Here is a 22691-nt window from a genome sequence, read left to right as displayed (position 1 = left end):
TATCCCAACCAACTAAACTAACCCCAAGCCTCAACCCTAACCAATACATATCTACCATTTCTAAAACTTAATAACATAACACCATATATATATATATATATATATATATATATATATATATATATATATATATATATATATATTAAAACCTAACCCTACACCTAAACCCTGATGAATAAAATACAACCTAACAACTAAAATAAGCTCAAAGCTCAACCCTAGCCACTAGAATAAACCCTAACAACTAAACTAAACCATTAGCTCAACCATAACCATTAAAATAAACCCTAAACCCTAACCCCAAACCCCAAGCTCAACCCTTGGCACTAGAATAAACCCTAACCACCAACACTACCCCTTTACATATCTACCATTTCTAAAACTACCTACCAACAACATACCACAACATATATTAAACCCTAAGCCCCACACGAAACCCTAATGCCACCCCTAGCCGCTAAACTAAACCCTAACAACCACCCTAACTACATACCATCATATATATTAAACACTAACATCTCAACTAACCCTTACGCTCAACCCTAACCCTAACATAAAACACTCCTCTACCCCCTAAGCTTTACGCCCTATGCCCTAACCACACAGTCAGTCCTAGGCGCCCTTAACTAAACCCTAGCCACTAACCCTAATTTTTCTTTTGATACAAATATATTAAACATCAAAAACAAAAATGTTACCTAATATATACTATTTTGATGCAAATATATTAAACATCAAAATTTATTTCATACTCCATGCAATCATACATATTTTTTTCATTAAAAAACAAAACATACCTATCTTTAATACAAAACAAACAACTACAATAAAATTAAAAAAAAATAACTAAATTATTAAAAAAAATTCAAATGTTCATACGGAAGAAGTTCTTTCGTATGAGTTTACGGAAGAACTTCTTCCGTATGAACCTATAAGCCATCACACGGAAGAAGTTCTTCCGTAAGCAAGAACTTCTGCTTACGGAAGAAGTTCTTCTATAAGCACAACAACGATTCCTATTCCATTTTTTCCCAACTACGGAATACCTAAATCCTATATCCTACAACCATCTTCATCTAACCTACAACATCAAAGGCCATTAAAGGGGAGGGGAGAGACGTTGTACTAACCTCGATGGCGGAAAGGCCACAACGAAGCTCAAAAAAGGCACTGTAATGGCTGCAAGGGAGAAGAAGTTGTGCGGAGAAGAAGGAGACCAAAGAACCACACAAGAAGACAAAACGTAAAGGCTGGGTGCGCATTTTTTAATTTAAATTTAACCCAAGGGCAATTTTGCCCATTCAGTTAATTGTTGGGTGCACCAACAATGTTGTTGGGTGCACCTAGCAACACCCTTCGTTGACACATCTTTTGTCATGAGACTCAATATGTTTACTGCAATTTAAAATCATCATCTTTTCTATTAACTATAAGTAATATAGTATTCTATAAATTATATTCAAAAGAAGTTGTTTTATTGCACTCATATAACTATCTGATTAAATTCTTCAATCCGAATGCAAAAAAAAAAAAATCAATAAATATATAAAGTCCAAAATAACAAATTCAATTTGGACAATTGCTTTGTGAACCCATGTTTTTTCTTGTACACCTGACATTTTTTGTTATTTCCAAAAACTACCCACAAAACACCCCCCCTCTCTTTATCCCTCTCATAATTCTCTTATCTCAAATAATTCTCTTTTTTCCAAGAACTACCCGCAAAACACCAACATTAATTAATTTATCAAAAGTGTTGTTATAAGAGTGTTTTTCTCTTTTCTGGGGAAGAGAATTATCTCAGTGAAGATAATTATGAGAGGGAGAAAGAGATAAGGGGAGTGTGTTTGGAGGCGTAGTTTTGGAATAAAATTGAGAAAGGGGTGCATTAGTAGAAGGAGGGAATAGAAATAACAATAGCCTTTAAAACAAATCTATTTTCGTAATAAATTTTTAAAAGAGACTCAAAAGGGTAATCACTCTAGTTAAATGCCTTTACTTGACTGAACTTCCTATTCGAATTGGATGATATGTCATATTTGTAATTTTTTTATTTGTTTGTTTCTAGACGCTTAGCCCTTCTAGATCAGGGAAAAAATATGCCCAATTTTATTTTTTTATTTAATTTTTCTTTAAAAAATATATGTAACAAATTAATTGATATTTCAAGAAAAAGAATAAGTAAAATAAGCGATTTTTTTATATAAATTGAAATTGATAACGAATACAAAACATGGTGGCACTTGCTATTTTCACTCCCATTTTATACTAATATACTACCTCTTTTCTTTTCCTTTTTTTACCCATACAAAATGCACTCCCCTTTTTCTTTCTCCCCAATTTAATTAATTTCTGGAATATAACTCTTCTAGAATAACACACTCCCCTTCCACCCACTCAACATCCAGCAACCTGTTCTGGGAGAAAAACCCATCACTGACAAACCCGTCGTGGTAGGGACACCGGAACCCGAGCTTTCTGTCAATCGATGACTCAATTGTGGTGCACTTTGTGTGATCCAATCATAGACATGCATCAATCTCTTCAAAATCAACAAATTCAAACAAACATGGAAGATTGAGCTTGAGAGCTTCGTGGGAACAATCTCTTAGACTGAAAGACCAATTTTCCCACATACCAGATTTAATTTTGCCTACCCCTTTCTTTCTCTCTTCATTGAAGTCAAATAACGCGATGCAAAGGGAGATTTTCTCTTAGCATTAGGCTTATACCCCGAGTTTCTCCATCAAATCCATCAATTTATTAGCATCCCAGGCACGCCTTGAGTAACAAGAAACTGGATCCTAATACTGAAAGTGGCTAATTGGGGCATACAACCCTTCACCTGGCACCCTGCGTCCCTGCCTCCCCCAGCAAACCCTAGCCGCCATCAAGCCTCCATAACCACCGTGCACCCAACACCACGTGCCATTTCAGGATGACATCTCCACTACTGAGGACTGGTGGAAAACCCTTAATAAATTTGGGGAGTGTGTTTTTTTCAGAAGAGTTATATGAGAGGAAGAAAGAGGGAAGTGTGTGTCTAGCAGGTAATTTGGAAATAAAAAATGAGAAAGGAAAGTGTATTAGTATAACAGGAGAGTTAAAATAGCAATTACCATCATGGTTTGTTAGTAATTTTAAAATGTTAATTAGGAGACATTGTTAGGCATAAAGTTAAGGGACTTTAATTTGATGTGCTCGTTACGTGTCCTATTCTTAAATATAGTTTTTGGTTTTATAATTTTCGTGCAACTTTCATTTTCTCATCTTCGATTCACATTTGCGTAACTTTTTGTTGTACAATATTGATAATAAGGTGTATAACTTAAAAATTAAAGGGCAAGAGAGTGTCACGTGTAATATGTAAAGATGAAAGAATGTGCATGAAACAAATATTTTTTTATAGTAGTTAAAACAAATGTTGACGTACAGATTGAATTTGCTTATATTAAATTAAATGAGCTTTTTAATGATTAGTTACGTGCCACAAAGATTCCGTTTCTTCTCAAATTATGATCCAAAGAGATGGTTCAATTTCTTTGTAGGTACAAACTGGTGAAATCCATGTTGTAATAATAAAGACCCCAAAGAATACCGAGGAGCTTGGTATGCCACAAAAGCCTAGCAACCCACAACAAAACAAGCTCCGAGGAACACGAACATGCATGCAAGTATCAACAATTGTAGCATTACACGGGCAATCACATGTTCTCTGTAGTCTATGGTGTCTCCAACATTAGTATTAGTATAAAATGAAAGTAAAACCAGGGCAACGGTTGCTGTCTCGCTTTGGGGTAGCTTATACCTCTATATTTAAAACATCTCTCTATTCTACTGTCTGGCTTCTTCGTTCGCAGTTTCTTTCTACCTGCCTATGGGTAGTTAGAGGCCCAGAGAGCGACCAAAGAAGACAGATAAAAAAATAAAAAAATAAAATAAAAAGAAGGAAAGAGCCAAATATTTTTGTAAGGCTTTCCTTCTTTCAGCATGGCCTCCGATGATATCTCATTTGAGGACCTCAAGAAGGAGAATATTGATCTTGTGAGTATAATAATAAGAATAAATTACACTAATTACTCGTGATGTTTCGTGAAGTTATATAATTTTTTTCTCTTTTAATATTTAATTTTCAGCATTCTCCCTTATGCATTAGTGTAGGGATATATTTTTGGCTGCTAAAAAGTGTATGAATAAAACTATTGTGTAATTTCACAAAATTTTAGGAATGATTCATGTTATTTGCTCTAGTAATAATGACAACAATAACTAATACCACAATTAATTTGTTTATTCAGTTTACAATTTGAATTTGCTCTTTCTTTCCATGACGTGCTACATTGATTGTATATGTGTAGGAAAATATTCCCGTTGAAGAGGTCTTTGAGAAGCTAAAGTGTACCAGAGAGGGTCTGACATCAGCAGAAGGAGAGAAGAGGCTCCAGATTTTTGGCCCCAACAAATTAGAAGAGAAAAAGGATAGCAAGCTCCGAAAGTTCTTAGGTTTTATGTGGAATCCATTATCATGGGTTATGGAATGTGCAGCTATCATGGCCATTGTATTGGCCAATGGAGGGGTAATTACAATTCTCTCATCCCATATCTCTAGTGTTTATTGAGTTGTTCTGTAATCAATAGGCTTCGATACAGTAGTCATATTTTGTCATAGCCATGTAAAAGAAAAGTATTCACGTTGGTCACTCTACATACAAATACTTACAATATTACTAATTATATTTTACAAATTTTTCTTATATGCTTTTTAACTGATATCGATATAATAAATAAATTGTATCATTTTATAGCATTTACAATGTCAATGACTTTGTTTTTTATAGATCCATTCTTTCTTTTGATTTAATTAGATTTTCATTTTATGTTAATTTTATATTAACTTTATAAATTGTATTATAGTCATGTTGCAAACAATAACAAAAACTTTATTTGCAGTTAAAAAAAAACTTTGTTCCACCAGATAAGATTGAATACATAAATTATGTGGTGTCATTCGACTTTGTTAAAAACTAAATATTCATATATTATTTACTATGACCTCTTTTAACAAGAGTAGCTGCAAAAGAGGAGGAAAGGGAAATGTTGGGGGCATTAATTAGAGCATTGTTTGATACATGTAATACAAAGTTGAAGCCTTATTCTCATGCATTAACTCAAGGTGTCAAAAATATTGTTTTCTAAAGCTATCATGCTTGTATTTGTTAATTTTTGGTATCCCTCTCCCCTTTTACATAAGACTAAAAATCATGCAATTTGCTATCCTCATTGGTGCCACCAGTGGCCATTTATAGTCATGTCTAACGTCTTTAATTTTTAAATCGAATTTTTGTATACATGTTTTTTGTTGTGTCTATGGTTTCTAGTCTCCAACAAATCAGTTAACTCAACAATCAGTTTAATATGACAGGGCAAGCCACCGGATTGGCAAGATTTCACCGGCATTGTGGTATTGCTTATCATTAACTCAACAATCAGTTTCATTGAGGAAAACAACGCAGGCAATGCAGCAGCCGCTTTGATGGCTGGTCTTGCACCCAAAACCAAGGCAACACACATTTGTTCAGTCATTTCAATTTCTAGAATACTAACGACACACTACTAACACTCTTTTTGACTCTCAGGTTATGATTTGTTCAAATTTATTGGAAATCACCGATTTTGGTGGATCCACTTATCATTTAATGATATTCTATGATGATTTAGAAATGAGATCCAATAAAATGAGTTATTTATAATAAATTTCAGCTAATCATAAAGAGTGTTAGAAAAAAAGTGCCACTAGAATTTCTGTTTCAATTTTCCATGTTGATTGGATTGCCATAGACTCATCTACAAAGTACAAACGTTCACTGGCTAAGAAAAAAATTCCAATGTTGTGTAGGTGTTGAGGGATGGAAAATGGAGTGAAGAAGAGGCAGCAATTTTGGTCCCAGGAGATGTGATCAGCATCAAATTGGGAGTTATTGTCCCTGCTGATGCCCGTCTCTTGGAAGGAGATCCTCTCAAAATTGACCAATCTGCCCTCACTGGTGAGTCCTTGCCAGTCACAAGGAACCCTGGTCAACAAGTCTTCTCTGGTTCCACCTGCAAACAAGGTGAAATTGAGGCTGTTGTCATTGCCACTGGTGTCCACACCTTCTTTGGTAAGGCTGCACACCTTGTAGACAGCACCAACAATGTTGGTCACTTCCAAAAGGTATCATATCATACATATCTTCAAACTTTAAAGGCCTAATTGGTTAAGCTTATCTACAAACACTTTTAGGAGAAGAAAATAATATAAGTTTTTCAATAAGCTAAATTAACTCATGCACAGGGCTAATTTGTAATAGTTCTCTCATCTTTGGAGAAGTTATATGAGAGATCATCTACAAATTAACTCATCCATAAGTTAATTTTTAATTTATGGAGAAATTTATTTAATATTTTTTCTTATTTTCTTTTACTAGAAGTGTTTCTGAATAAACTTATCCAAACAATCCCTAAAGTCAAGTGCTTTAAATTTTTTAAAAAATGAGATTGAGCATGATCCAAATTTGGACTAATTTTTTGGATTTGTTTTTGGTTGGCTTGCATTAGGTGTTGACATCCATTGGTAACTTTTGTATCTGCTCAATTGCTGTGGGCATGTTGATTGAGCTCGTTGTCATGTACCCTATCCAGAAGAGGTCTTACAGAGATGGTATTGACAACTTGTTGGTGCTTCTCATTGGAGGAATCCCAATTGCCATGCCAACTGTCTTGTCTGTTACCATGGCTATTGGGTCTCACCGCTTGTCCCAACAAGGAGCCATCACGAAGAGGATGACAGCCATAGAAGAAATGGCAGGGATGGATATTCTCTGCAGTGACAAAACTGGAACTCTCACCCTTAACAAGCTTACTGTGGACAAGAGCTTGATTGAGGTTAGTGACTCACCTACAAGATTTTATTTGCTCAAAATATGATAACGAAATAATACCACTCATTAACGAGCCTTTTATATTCAAAATCTTCAAAGATGCATAGAATTTGTTTTATTCCTATGTTTAATGAAACCTTTTCCTTGGTATGTTTATGGATTTCTTTTTCTTTTTTTGGTTTAAGACTACAGTATCCTGCATTTGCTTAAACTTATTATGTTTATGGATATTAAATAGAGTAATAACCACATGGCAAATGCTCATGTTAATGTTTATGGAGTTCAAAATGGAATGTTTTCATTAAAAATTGACATTAATGTACATATACTGTAATTTCCAATACACTTTCAATTTAAATTCCAATAAACCTTCTATTTTGAATTTCTTAAGGACATTGGTTAACAAGACGCTAAACATATTAATGTTCCATTAGTATTAGATTCCAATATCATCAAACAAGAGCTTCCTTGGTTCTAATAATTGATTGCTTGGAAATGCAGGTGTTCCCCACTGACATGGACAAGGACACCCTTGTCTTATATGCAGCCAGGGCTTCAAGGACTGAAAACCAAGATGCCATTGATGCATCAATTGTTGGAATGCTAGATGACCGTAAGGAGGTACTATGGTTCACACTCTTTTATGTTAACATGAAATAGAGTATGCATATGCAATTACTAAGTGGCTTAACATTGCAATTGGGATCTATTATGTTCTTTCAGGCAAGAGCAGGAATCACCGAGGTGCATTTCTTGCCTTTTAATCCTGTGGACAAGCGCACTGCTATTACGTTCATTGACAACAATGGTGACTGGCACAGAAGCAGCAAAGGTGCTCCTGAGGAAGTAAGGCTTTGTATATAAACATTAGAATTACCATAGAATATTTGTTGTTAAAATAAAGTGTTATCTGACTACCCATTTATGTGTATCAGATCATTGAACTTTGTGGCCTCAAGGGAGAGACTCTGAAAAAGGCCCACAAGGTTATTGATGAGTTTGCTAACCGTGGTCTGCGTTCCTTAGGTGTTTCTCGCCAGGTGAGTGAAGGGTATAAACGTTAAAAAGGGAAATTATTACATACTCTCGGCTAATCTTCACATGACACAACCAAATTTTATTAGTCTGGTGAAGATTAATAAGGACTGTAGACATGTGATGGTCCTAGACTATATGATAATTTCTCACATAATAAAAGGACATGAATTAATTCATTACTAGAAATAAAAAATGAGAAAATTCTAACAATTAAAGTGCACTATATTTGTTGGCAGACTGTTTCTGAAAGGACCAAGGAGAGTGCAGGAGATGCATGGGAATTCTTGGGTCTCCTACCCCTCTTTGACCCTCCAAGGCATGATAGTTCTGAGACTATTCGTCGTGCTCTTGAACTTGGTGTCAATGTTAAAATGATCACTGGTGACCAACTTGCCATTGGCAAAGAAACCGGTCGCAGACTTGGAATGGGCACCAATATGTACCCTTCATCCTCCCTCCTTGGTGAATCCAAGGATAATGCCCTTGCAACAATGTCAATTGATGAACTCATTGAGAAGGCTGATGGATTTGCTGGAGTCTTCCCCGGTATGGACATTACATCTATTTATGCTCAACATTGTTACTCAGGTTTAAATGATGGTTGTGGTAGCCTTTATTGTTGCCTTGCACTTAATAAACTACACAGGCAATTGTAATTATGAGATTGTCCTGACTTATACATTAAAAACATTGATATCTCAACTGTCATCTGATCATAAATTGTCATATATGATAAAATTATTGACTTTTATAGTATTTGACTAAAGATTTCTAATTAATTAACAATAGTATGATCCTATCAAAATTAATTGACAATGTAAAACCTTGATGACAACAAATTAAGAGAGAAATGAATAAGGTTAATAAGAAAAACTGATGAGATTTTCTACATGTGCAGAGCATAAGTATGAGATTGTGAAGAGGTTGCAGGATAGAAATCACATTGTTGGAATGACCGGAGATGGTGTGAACGATGCACCAGCATTGAAGAAAGCAGACATTGGCATTGCAGTGGATGATGCAACCGACGCAGCAAGGAGTGCCTCTGACATTGTCTTGACGGAGCCCGGACTCAGTGTGATTGTGAGTGCTGTGTTGACAAGCAGGGCTATCTTCCAGAGGATGAAGAACTACACAATTTATGCTGTTTCTATCACAATCCGTATCGTGTTTGGCTTCATGCTTGTTGCTCTGATCTGGAAGTTCGACTTCTCTCCCTTCATGGTTCTCATCATAGCAATCTTGAACGATGGAACCATCATGACCATCTCAAAGGACAGGGTCAAGCCATCTCCTTTGCCTGACTCATGGAAGCTTAAGGAAATCTTTGCCACTGGAATTGTTCTTGGAGCATACATGGCCATCATAACCGCAGTCTTCTTTTATGTTGTTCATGACACTAGTTTTTTCTCTGTAAGTAACACAGCCCCAACTTCAAAATTCACAAGCACAAATACTTTCATTTGCTTCCCGAATCTGATACCGTGCTTTTCGATGCTTGACCAGTACATATATGCAAAGTATCCAAGTCTAGAAAAGCTACTAAAATCAAATATAGCTACATATGAGACATAGAAGCATATATAATTTAGAAACATATCCCTTGTGGAATCTCTCCTCTTTATAGATGATCACAAGAAAGGAATGAAATTCAGATACTATTCCAATTTGTAGAGAATAGAAAGAGATTTATGATGGCAATGATTTATAATTTTTATTTTGTTTTAAGTAGAAGCATGGTTTAGTTTAAATTTGCAAAACTATACCTATATACTACACTTGTAATGTTTTGAGCATTGCTACATAGTACGAAATTTATCCTACACGAATTACACGAAAAGGAAAATGAATAGTGGTTATTTTTTACGAAGTATTCATTGAAAATTTGAAAACATGCAATTTGGAATTTGTTACAAATCAACAGCTGTGCGGTTACACGAAAAGTACATTTGTACTGAATAGCATTTTCTTATTTTTGATGTTCTTTTATACATATCAAGATATGCATCATACATGTAATGTATGCTAGAATAATTTATCGTTGTATCAGATTCATATTGTATGATACACCTACTGTATCTATGCATCATTCAACACTACCCATTATAGAATCACCTCACGAAAGTGTGCTTTCTCTCCCTCTTTCAGAACATTTTTGGTGTCAGCCCAATTGCAGAAAGCGAGGAGCAGCTGAACTCTGCTCTCTACCTTCAAGTGAGCATCATTAGTCAGGCACTCATCTTTGTGACCAGGTCACGGAGCTGGTCATACTTTGAACGCCCTGGCATAATGCTCTGTGTAGCCTTCATTTGTGCGCAGCTGGTAAGTTTCTTTATACAAAACAATTTTTTTTTTCATTTTTCTTGTCTTCAATGTGAAAATTCAAATTGGTTTTAACCAAGAAAGTGTTCTCAATTTATTAGGTTGCCACTGTCATTGCTGTGTATGCACATTGGGACTTTGCAAGAATCAATGGAGTTGGATGGAGATGGGCTGGTGTAATCTGGATCTACAGCATTATTACTTATATTCCTCTTGACATCCTCAAGTTTTTAATCCGCATGGGACTCACAGGCAGTGCCTGGGACAACATGCACCAAAACAAGGTTTAGAAATATTAAATTGATACCTAATCTTCCTTTTTTTTTTTTAATCTATGACATTCTTTTGTGAAAAAAAAAAACTGAAACACATCAGGTTCTCAAATTCAATAGTGACATGTGAACATTATTTTGTTCGGAACTTGTTCTTGATGAAAGCTATTTAATGTTGACAAAAGAAGGATCCACATGTGTTATTTGGTTGACTACTTATATTCATACATTCTCACTCACTTTTATCCTACCTTTCTCCTACTTCCATCTCATTCTCTTCTTATGTCTCACTTCATTTTTTATTACCTTGTGTTTGGATGGAGCAATTTAGCAGGGAAATTCATTTTTTCAAAGAATTTAAAATTATTCATGATAAAATAGCTTGTTTGGATAGAGTATTTGAAAGGAGATTTAATTTCAGATATTTTTATAAATCATTTTGATTGACTAAAATAGTGGGATTTCAAATTCTCTCAAAAAAATATAGAATTTGAAATTCTTTTTTTGGAGATACTCACTCTAACTCACGTTCATGCTCGCGACTCTTTTTTGCTCAACACTCACAACTACAGGTGACCAAAGTTTTTACGGTCGATATCGACATAAGTTGTTTTTCACTGACATTGGCCGAAGTTTTTCTGTCAGAATTTTTTTGTATGATGTCAACCAAAGCTATTTTTTGTCGATATCGACTAAGATTTTTTTTAGATGATGTTAGTTATGGTTATTTTCTCATTGACGTTACTCATGGGAAATTTTTGCTAATGTCGGCCAAGGATTTTTTTGGCCGTTGTCATCCAGATTTTTTCAGTTGATGTTGACCAATGATTTTTTTGGACAACATTGGCTAGATTTTTTCTACTGACATCAGTCATGACTAATTTTTGAGTAAACACTTGTTAGGGTTTTTTAGCTAACGTCAGCTAGGGTTTTTCGGCCAACATCAGCCAAAGCTATTTTTAGCCAATATCGGTTAAGATTATTTTTTAGCCGATGTTAGCTAGGGTGTTTTGGCTGATGTCAACTAGATTTTCTTATCCGACGTCAGTTAGGATTTTTTTGCTAGCATTGACTAGGGTTTTTTGGCTGACATCATTCAGAGCTATTTCTTAACCACATTAGCTAGGTTTTTTGGTTGATGTTGGCTAGGGTTTTTTCTGCTAACATAGGCTAGGTATTTTTTACCAACATCGGGCATGACTATTTTTAGTCGACATCGACTAGGTTCTTACAGTCGACATCCACTAGAGTTTTTTTGGTCGACATCGGTTTTATTTTTTAGCCAACATCAGCCAAGGCTATTTTTATATCCGATGTTGGGTAGGGTTATTTGCCCAACATTGGTCAGGGCTATTTTTTTAGCCAACTTCGACTTGGAATTTTTTGGCCAATGTTGACCAATGATGTTTTTCGGTCGACATCGGGTAGGTTCTATTGGTCGACATCGACCAAGCTATTTTTTAGCCGATATTGGATAGATTTTTTTGTCAACACCTGCTAGGATTTTTTAGGCCGACGTTGGCTAAAAATAGCCTTGGTCAATGTCATTCGAAAAGACCCTAGCCGGTGTCGGCCAAAAAACCCTAGTCGATGTTTGTAAAAAAAATTTAGTCAACATCGACTGAAAAATAGACTCAACCAACGTTAGCCAAAAAATAGCTCCGGCTGATGTCAGTTGGCAAATATTCCTAACATACTTTGACAAAAATAATCCTATTTGATGTCAACCAAAAAATAGCCTTGGTTGATGTTGGTTTAAAAACATCACTGGTTGTGGTCAAGCAAAACAACCCTAGTTAAAATTATTAATATTTTGTATTTATAAATTATTAAAAATTGAAAATATTTTTTAATTAATATTTCAAAATTAGATTGTGTTTATTTTCTATAAAGTTTAATATTAAAATTTCATCTATTTAAAATATAAAATTGAAATTTTGCATATGGAGGAAATTGAATTGCTCTATCCAAACAAGAATTTAAAATGGAAGAAATTTGAATTGATTTATCCAAACAAAGCATTTGAAAAATAAAGAAAATTAAAATCAAAGCAATTCAAATTATAAGCATTTCAAATTCCTTGAAATTTTGAAATTCCTAATCCAAACACAAGGTTACATCACTTGTTACATTTATCACTTTTTGTCTCTACCTTCTCTTTCTGTCTTCTTGGCCTTCTCTTCTTTCACTCGAATCAATCTCAAAATGGTGTGGACGTATATAATTTTCCCATTTGGTTTGAAAACTTGATAAAAGAATGCCATAACTTAATAAAATAAAAGGGAAAGGGAAAACATAGGTCAAGTTTTTCTACTTTTGGTTATTTTTAAAACTACTAGACTTGTTTGAGAACAATATTTAAAAAAAAAAAATTATATTTCCTTTTTAATTTTTAAATAAAAATACAACATGTCTAAGCTATTTAGATTCCCAAGTTGTGTTTTGGACTACTCATACTCTTTCTTCACTTTCACATCTTCAACTTCAATCATCAATGTGTGTATCGACCTAGATTGCATTCACAAACAATAAAGACTACAGTAAAGGTGAAAGGGAAGCCCAATAGGTTGTGGCTTAGCGCAGAATGCATGGTCTTCAAGCCAATGAAGTCCCCAAGAACAATAGGGTATTTATATCCTATACCTCTTAACATACTCCAATAGACAAAAATACCACTTTACAAGACACTCCCATTTCAGAACAACTATTTTGGAATAAGGTTATTTTCTAGAATAAATATTCCGGAATATGGATTTTCACATTCCAAAATACCTATTTTGGAGTAGGTTTCTACAATGCTTAATCTATTCCATAATAGCTATTATGGAATATGATTTTGGTGTTTTAGAATAGCTATTATGGAATAGGATAAGCATTCCAGAAAATTATTCCAGATTGTTATCATGGAATATGAAAACCTATATTTTGGAAAAGTATCTTATTCTCGAATAACCGATCCAGAATAGGTGACAAGACCCCCAACCTCGATTGTGTGTGATTATGGTGGTGTGTGGTGCGATGGTGTGTGGCACAATGGTGCTATTTTGATTTGACATTTTGTGATGATGGGTGATGTGTGGTGTAGTGGTGAGCAGCACAGTGGGCGATGACATTATTAGAGAATGCTGGAGGGCGGGGTGGAGGTCAGTGCAAGGGTGGAGGGTCGATGCGTGAGAGAAAGAAGACAAAAGAAAGATGGCGGAGCATTTTTTTTCATTCACTTTCTTTGAAAGGTGCATGATTCAAAATGGGGGTTGAGGATTAATGCTGAACAATAGCCATGAGCATTCTAAAATTGTTGCGCATGCCAAAAGATATGCTGAGGTTTCTAGGTCAAGTACCCTAAACTTTGACTTTTTTTTTCTCATTTTCCTTTAATGTACAATTGTGGTAAAAAAATCATACCTAAATATATAACTATATCCAGTACAAAAGCTTTACTATCTAGCAAATTTGATCAATTATATAACTATAAGAAACAAATAGATACATTTTTTAGTGTAATTATAAAAAGTACATACTCATTTTTAAATATATTAAAACATTTATATAAGAATAAACAAATACATTATGTATACCTTTAATTTATTGTGAAGTTTACTAATGAGACAATCAATCACTTCATATACAAGCGGATATATTCATTGATTTATTAACAATTTAAGTCAATTTCATAGGTGAAAAAATTTATTCATAAATTTTTATTAAATATAACCAATACTTAAATTATTGAATTATATGGGTATTACTATAATAAAATTTAAATTTATGATATTAATTTTAATTAAAATTAACTAACTTAGCTATTTTTTGTTGGTCTTGATATGCTAGTTATTTATTTCTTTTATACATTAATACAAGTATAATAGAAAAGAGATAAATTAGATGTATAAAATAATTTTGTATAATTATGTTGACACTTTAACATTACAACTACTTTATTAAAATATTTATTTCTCTTTATCTTACTCTTTCTATCGCATTATATTATCCATTATACATACATGTACTTTTCTCTCTTTTTTCCATTTTGCTCGCTAAGTGTCAACTAATATGTTTATTTTCATATATCATTTTTCAATATTTAATTTTATAAATTTTAGGCGAGGCATAATTTTCTTTTACAAAATATTAAATGCAGTTTGGAAAAAAATTAGAGAAGCCATGGCCTCCATGTCTCCCCTCCTTTTGCCTCTGCATGCACCTATCCCAACCATCCCACTTCTAATTCGATCCTAGTAATTTACCCTAAACTTTGATAGAATTATGCATCATACCTATATATACAAGAAAAATGACATATACCTACAGACAAAAACTGTCACTATAAATAAAAAATCCGTAGGTAAATGTATGATAGACTTTGTCCTACGGACGTTTCTTCTGTCAACTTTGAGGGGGGGGGGTATAATGACGACTAATTGTGTGTCACTATAGGTTTTACCTACTATGTATAATGTGTAGGTAAAAGTCATTAACTTCTACTTACAATTCCTAACTGTAGGTAAAAAGTTTTTAATATGTATCTATCATCTTCAACTGTAAGTAAAAGTCATTAACTTCTACTTACATTTTCTAACTGTATGTAAAAGTCTTTAATATGAACATCACTTGAGACCGCAAGAACCTTCTTTCCCATTAACCGATGCCACAAAACTGCACTGTTTAGAAACAAGGCCAGAACCTAGGATTAGATATGTTCAAACATGATGTAATAATCACTAGAAATCTTCAAGTAACCTTCAAGGAAAAAAAGTATTCTCTTTTCGTTTGTTGCAATTTTCAATTAGTACTTACCTGTAGTAGTCAGGATTGGGAGCAAAGGTGATGGTATTGAGAAGGCCATAGTTCCCTCCAATTAAAGTCTCCCTGCTATAGACTTTAGTGCTGTAGCAGGATGCTATTCCAAGTTTATCTAAGTACCTGAGCCATTTAAATTTCAAAACTTACAATAAATCACAACCAATTTTATATTTAGCAACATGTTTTGCTAAATATAACAGAAAAAATATCATAATACATCCTTTAGAAATTAAAAAAGAACAAAAACTAATGGAAGGAATGGACAACCAATTTTACTCACCGGAAGTTGTTTAGAAATCTGTTAGAAACATGATTGCCACCACTGTTGTATGCCCCTCCAGCTTCTCCTACCCATGCAGAAGACCAAGGACCATATATTTTAATGGTTTCTGAAAGATTGCTGAAAATTGATTCCACCCTGCTCAAGCGCTCAGGATCTAGAATCTTCCTTTCAAGATGCTCATCACTATCTGAAAGAGAAATCAACTTAGAAACAATGATCAGGAATGACAGACAATAGTATTTTTCAAGCAAGTGAACAAAGTATATCACCCTTGGTAAAAGATAAGCTGATAAGGTTAAATATTGAAATGAATATATTATATATCAGTTGCCAGTGCATATCTTTCAATGCAAGGAAAAAGTAAGCACTTATGAGAAAAACAAATTAAACAGAAATGATCAGTATTAAAGTATATGATGGGATAGTTCAACATGGCACAATTTCATGTTGGCATTCATATTAATGTAAACATCTTTCGGTAGCTTTGAAGACAATCAAGGAGAAGGGAGGCTAAGACGTATCTCTACATAAATTAGCAAATCCAACCTTCATATATTATCTCTCCAGATAATATCAATTTTTGTCAAAAGAGGCCTTTCATAGTCTATTTTAGCAAACTCTCTTGCAATTATATGGTTTTTCAGACTTGACAACATTTTCTTTTTGAATGTAATATATAGAAATGGAACAAACAAATATGAAAATAAACATCATCATCATGTTAATGAAAGAGAAGCAATAACCTACCAATTAAGCATGACTTATTGCCTCAACTGATTTCATGCCAGTGTACCACTACTCACAAGAAATGAGAATAGAAACAAAGGAAGGATTGTCTAGATATTTTAGATTATCAAATATTTGGTAACAAAGCCTATATAGTAGAAAGAATTAAGTAAGTGACAATCAAACCTGGCCCAAATTATATAAATGATGAGTCAGAACATTGATTATGCCTGAACCCGAAACCTGAAGAAGCCTTTCATACCAATATTTTTCATAAAATCCCCCAGGTTCGACAAGTGAAGGCTTGAACTTAGAGCTCTCGTATAACGTGCTTAGAATTTGTTTAAGCTTTATCAAGTCTTTCCCATATTGTGCAACACCAACACTTGCACCAATGCCCTTACCACTCAACTCATTACCTACAGCGCCGGATGCAAGAATAATGTTAAAACAAACAAAAATGAGCATAACAAAACTTAAGAAATGTAAAAAATTCCAAGAAATTCACCCCGTAAAGAACACTTCAAGAAGGGTTAATTCTTTGGATAACTTCTAATTAATATATGTTAGTAATGATATGTGTAGACTCATATATTGAACAAAAACATCTTACCATTATGCACTAATGAGATAAGAAAATTGTGGAATCTATGACAGGTTTGCTGCTATCACTTAGCTGGTTCATCATGAAATGATACTACAGCTTGTGGCCTTGTAGTATAACTGCAGTAAAGGATAAAAGAAAATTTACTAATAGATTTTCTGAAGCTACATTATTGCAAAACCTGTTAAATTAGCACTACCTAATGATTAGTCATGGTTAAATTGTTAAGTAGAAACCAGAAATTAAAAAGACTAAAAAGGGAATATTATGATAGTCTAATTTTCCCGAAATGGAAAATAATAATACTCATAACTATTTACAAAAAAATAAAATGAAATGAATATTATGATCCCTCATATTGATAATTTCAAAACATAAGTTAGCACTAGTTAGTTGATGGTAACAGTGAAGAGCAACATTTGTGTCCCTATCATGATCAATAGTGTCCAAAACAACTTTATTATACCAAAAAGCAACAACAAAAATTGAGAACTGCTTCTCAAGATTTTGAGCATTGCAAAAGCACTTTCAAAGTCAGAATTCTTATTATTATGTTGACAATAACTTATATAAAAGTTTCAAATTGAGAAGTTATTATGACCACCGAACTTTAATTGATAAATTGGAACCTCCATCAACCTACCACAAACCAGTAAGAATCCAATCAAAATCAGTACCACAACAAGAAAACTCAACCAAACTATTCAAGAAATCAAAAGCTACATATTAAGCTATTCATTAACCTTCGGTATAGTTAAAGTAAATATATTCGGGATGAGAAACCCTCCGTTTTGAGGTGGCGCGGAATTTTGGTTCCCATTCTCATCTTCCATGACAACCAGTTGAGTAGAATATGATTTTCTAGAAATGCTGACCTCAACACCTAGAATTGAACCCTGTGAAATTAAATCTGCAACACATTAAAAGCATTACTCAAATTAAATAAAACAAAACCTCCATGATTACTTCTAATAGAATTATTAATTACCACTATTAAATTTAAACGAAAGGAATCCTTCAAAAAGAAATTATATGTGTACCTGGTGGCTTACGAGAACAGCGATGCGGCAATCGCAGGAGCGGCTTCCCAAGTAGTCAAAAGTGTTTGTAGGCAAATGTCATTTTTCTTATGGTGTATCAATGTTTACTCGTGCTGCACTCACTTCCTGACCTTCTGGTTTGTGATTCTTGACATCAAGAAAAATTAAATGCTTGATTACAATCAGCATCCCTGTAATTTAAGTGTGAAAGAACTAATTCAACACATATCAAACAGAACCAGTGAGGAATTAAGATATATGAGCGTATAATAATATTTGCTTGACCTGCAGACTCTAATTAATATTTAATAATAATAGCTTTCTAATTTACACTGAAAATGAGGACAACGACTAAAAAATGCAACATGCTCCCTGAATGCAATAAGCTCTTGAGGACAAATGCAACAAGTGGTCAAGTCAAGTCAACCAGCACCCAACACTCACATGAAGTGTGACATTTTGAACTTGACACAGCAACTGATATGGAAGATTGGGGTAGTTTGGAATCTGTGATGTTGCTGTTCTTCTAGTAGAAGCTGCCACCTGTTCATATTCAAATAAAAGGAAACAATATGCTTCAACAAACCAAAACAAACAAAGTCATCACCTCAGAATCTTGGCTAAATATTGAAAAGAAACTAATGAGTTAGAGATTAAAAGAAGCAATGTAAGAAAAATTATTAAGACATGATGCTGCATTCAAACACTCACAAGTCACAACCCAATTCATCAACACTAGTTTGCAATTTTAACTTCATCATATAGATTCAAACATCACTCAATAATGCATTACAAACTACAGAACTTACAAACCACAGTACCATCAGCTTATCCTAACGTTTCACACAAAAAACACCGAAAACAAACTATATTAATTAACTCTAGAAATACGATTGCTCTGTCAATCAATCGGTCGAAGCATCACGAACAAAAAAAACAAAAGCCAATAACATACTTTGTTTCCGTCATTATCCTTATCATTAACCTTATATACTCAATCAATAGTTGAGATATGTACTTGGCAGAGAATACTGGAGAAATTTTGATGATCCTAAGCAGCAAACGAGTTCCTCTGTTTGTTTTTTCTCAGAAACAAAAAGCGAGGCAACAGAACAGAGTTTACGATAAGTTATTATGGAGAAAAAAATGTAAAACGAAGTAGAAAACAAAAACTGAATCGAGATGCTGGTTGGACCAGCTAATGCTGATATATTTTACATTGTGGATTATCCTATTCCAAAGTCACAAATAATCATTTTTTTTTCATCTTACCATTTAATTTTTATTAACTTTTTATATTTGGTTTAGGTTATTAAGAACTTGATTAGATCATTTAAAATTTAAGCAAAGATAGCAATCCATATGATCTATATTATAAAAATTAATTTAACCCTTAATTTTCATCATATGTTAGACTGGTTTATTTTACAAGATAATTAGGAATTCCAAAAAATAGTTTCTCTCCTCTTCTGAAATTTTTTTCATTCCTAAACATGCATGCACGAAACTTTAGATATATAGAGATGTAGTGATGCATTATCATGACTTCTTTCTTTAAAAAAAGGAGAGTAATATATTAAAAAAAAACGGAAGAAAGCTGAATAGAAGCACAAGGGATGCCGTGGTTCAGCATACATAGTCTTTTACATATATGTTCCCATAAAGAGACAAATAAAAAGTGATGGCCCAAATTTTTGGTATCTACAATGTAAAATATATCAGCATTAGCTGGTCCAACCAGCATCTCCCCTGCATTTAAAAATTGATGGCCCAAATTTTTGGTATCTACGTGCTAATGTAACTGTTAGAATTGATGGCACCTATAACTACATGCTAATGTAAAATATATAAAGAATTTAAGCTTCCAATAAATCTTGATATCTACAATGACGTACGAAATTCAAATCAATACCAAAATACGGTTGTTATATTATCCACAAATCCACATCATCATTACTAGCCACAAACACGAGTCACAAGTTCATGAGAAGAATACAACGGAATAGTATCCAACCTTTCAAAGCAAGGATTCTGGAATTTGGATTCATAAGAGCGGAATCTGCCGTAATAGGCCTTCTCAAAGGCTGATTCGGCATGTTCATATCAATGATAACCACACTATTCTGCGGAGCCATTTCTCGAACGCATATATACTTATCAGACTCCATCGTCACATGCGTGAAAGTGATGAACTGCGGATTTATGTCAATGCTTGGCAACTGCAATCACAAATCACATCACTCTCACTTCACAACACACGCTAACTCTACAGTTTAGGAAAAACACAAGAAACATCTAGATCTATGCAAACTGAAAAGCAAGAAAGTAAAGTAGTGCAGTGAATGAACTTTGTAATGGCACCGATCAAATCTATCGCAGAATACTCAATTCGGGAGAGAGAGAAAAAAAAACAGAATATAGTAAAGCATGATAGTTATTATTCTACTGCTACTTATCACAAGATAGCAGGTTTTGTTGTAGTTAAGTAGCGAAGTGGAGTTGCGAATTGAGCTAAGGAAATAGGGAGAAATAGGGAGAAAAAGGAAGAGTGCGGAGAACTCACGGTGAGAGCTTCTCTCATGGTGATCGGAGCGTTGGCAGCCGCCATGACGGCTTGGATAGGAGAGTGAGATCTGCGGCGGCGAATGAATTGGAAGAAGAAGAGTCAAAAGAGTGATCCAAATCGGTGCGAGATCTGGAAGCAAGTTGGACCCTCTAAAGAGAAAAGTGAGAGAGATCTACGGGGGAGAAATAAACTCTTAAAATAATTATTTTAATATATTTGTTTTATTGTATTTTACTTACACTATTATTTGTAGTAGAAACTTTTTAAATTTTATTTACACTAATAGACTGTAGGTACAAGTTTGATAGGATTTTACCAACACTAAGTAATCGTAGGTATAAGTTTTTTGAAATTTTATCAACACTAAGCATCTGTAAGTAGAAGTTATTTTGAGTTTTACCTATATCAAATAATAGTAAGTACAAACTTTTGAATTTACCTATGACAAACAATTGTAGGTATAAGTATTTTTTGACTTTTACATACACTAATTTATATGTGTAGGCAAAAGTCTCTGTAGGCATATGTCATTTTTCTTGTATTATATAATGATAAGAGAAGTGCTAGGAATATACTCATTCAAACACGATCTTTATTGGTTAAAATATATTAAAAATTATAAAGACAGAATAATTAAATATGATATAAAATTCAATAAATTTTATAATTTTTAAAAAATTTCAACAATTTAAAAGAATGTGGCAGAAACAGTTATGAATTGAAAAACAGCTCCATGTGCTGGCGGTGAAGTTGTTGGATCCAACTCAATCATGCTTATGTGGATGTTATCAAATTTTGCAAGTTGAGAGAGCTACACTCAAGGGACACGTTGAATTGGTTGTAAAGTTGAAGAGTCTTGACATTGACACCATCCAACAACACTACACAATATTTAAAAAAGACTAGGGATGGAAAATTAATGAGCCGATTCATATTTGTAAAACAAGCTAACATAGGCTATTCGTGAAGGTGTGATCATGCATATGCTTTAAAGCGAAGATGAATGAATATACTTTCACTCGTCTTTAGCTTATTAGCCTCCTTTTTCTCCTATAATCTAATCTATTGTCCTTCTTTAAAAATTGAGGTAAAAACTGAGAATTGGTTTCTTCATAGAATTTATGAAATTCATTAATAGACATTTTATTCCCTTTTTTTTAAGAGGAATTCGTATTAATACTTAGCACAACGGTGGTATATATAAAAGAATTTTAATAGGTTTAAAAATACCATAGTAGGATTATAATGAAGGATAAATTTTAATTAGTAGACGACTTGTTATTATGAAAGCAAAATAAAAAAATGATTAAAATCATATTTTTATTATATAAATATAAAAAATTATGTAATACTATTTATATATACTAATTGTCTAGCCACTATATATTCTGCATTGCATTCTGTCCCAAATTTTTGGAATTCCAATTAGTCACCTCTTTCGCTATGTTTCCTTGCCCCTAACTACCACCGCCAACATCCTTTTGTGCACCTCCACACTCCAGCTACCGCTCTAGTGTTTGCATTTTACACAGCTACCACACCAGTGTGTGACGCCTTTATTCAAGACTAAGGTTCTCTTTGAGCCCTTCCACTTCGTGCGTGCAGTCTCCATGATGAACATTGTCACACTCTATGTCACTATTTGGTAGCCACCCTCTCACTCCTTTTTTCAACGTGTGACCTCCAACCACAGTCACCTGTTTCTGGTGACCGCCACACCGTCTAGCGTGCAGCCAAAGGAAATAGGGGAAAACCAACACAAATAAAGAATCAATGGAGCTAAGGGGAAAACACTTGCAATATGGATGTCTTGGGTTGAAGTTTGGGACCCTGGGTCTTTGATCTCTGCTTCTTCTCTTTCTTGCTTTTCTCTTCTTCTCCTCTTCTCCTTCTCTCTAATTTTCTTTCTTTTCTTTTTCTCTCACTAACTCTCATATCCTTCTTCCATATAAATCGTGGGTGTGTGTGGGTCTCTTGGGCCTTGGCCTAACTCGGCCCTTGGCTCCCCATTTGAGTTCTACTCTTTTATCCTCGTCAATTCCTAATATAAGATATTTATTTTTAATAATGCTTAAGGGTATCCTTTAACCATTAATTATAAAAACGTATCCTTAAAAGGT

The 22691-nt window shown here is 33.9% G+C and overlaps 2 protein-coding genes across 2 annotated transcripts; one reads left to right on the top strand and one right to left on the bottom strand.

The window, feature by feature from the left end:
• Positions 1-3805: 3805 nt before the first annotated feature.
• On the top strand, positions 3806-10784 carry LOC114387284 (ATPase 8, plasma membrane-type-like). Its single transcript, XM_028347436.1, has 12 exons — positions 3806-4044; positions 4359-4577; positions 5423-5560; positions 5897-6211; positions 6595-6921; positions 7419-7538; positions 7641-7763; positions 7853-7957; positions 8192-8501; positions 8854-9368; positions 10104-10277; positions 10379-10784. The coding sequence occupies exons 1-12, from the start codon at positions 3991-3993 to the stop codon at positions 10565-10567; spliced, it is 2589 nt and encodes an 862-aa protein (XP_028203237.1). The 5' UTR covers positions 3806-3990; the 3' UTR covers positions 10568-10784.
• Positions 10785-19978: 9194 nt separating this feature from the next.
• Positions 19979-20743, bottom strand: LOC114386033 (clathrin heavy chain 2-like). Its single transcript, XM_028346045.1, has 2 exons — positions 20569-20743; positions 19979-20224 (listed from the first exon to the last, which is right to left on the bottom strand). The coding sequence occupies exons 1-2, from the start codon at positions 20611-20613 to the stop codon at positions 19979-19981; spliced, it is 291 nt and encodes a 96-aa protein (XP_028201846.1). The 5' UTR covers positions 20614-20743.
• Between the last annotated feature and the right edge of the window lie 1948 nt (positions 20744-22691).

Source organism: Glycine soja, chromosome 15, assembly GCF_004193775.1.
Source record: "Glycine soja cultivar W05 chromosome 15, ASM419377v2, whole genome shotgun sequence".
Taxonomy (NCBI): domain Eukaryota; kingdom Viridiplantae; phylum Streptophyta; class Magnoliopsida; order Fabales; family Fabaceae; genus Glycine; species Glycine soja.
This window is presented reverse-complemented; position numbering and strand designations above follow the sequence as displayed.

Excerpts from the sequence above, each read along its gene's own strand:
- LOC114387284 (XM_028347436.1), top strand. The coding sequence starts at position 3,991 with ATGGCCTCCGATGATATCTCATTTGAGGACCTCAAGAAGGAGAATATT. Across the intron at positions 7,958-8,191 it reads CCTTAGGTGTTTCTCGCCAG|ACTGTTTCTGAAAGGACCAA; the intron begins GTGAGTGAAGGG and ends ATTTGTTGGCAG. Across the intron at positions 9,369-10,103 it reads ATGACACTAGTTTTTTCTCT|AACATTTTTGGTGTCAGCCC; the intron begins GTAAGTAACACA and ends TCCCTCTTTCAG.
- LOC114386033 (XM_028346045.1), bottom strand. The coding sequence starts at position 20,613 with ATGGCGGCTGCCAACGCTCCGATCACCATGAGAGAAGCTCTCACC. Across the intron at positions 20,225-20,568 it reads CCATGAGAGAAGCTCTCACC|TTGCCAAGCATTGACATAAA; the intron begins GTGAGTTCTCCG and ends TTGTGATTGCAG.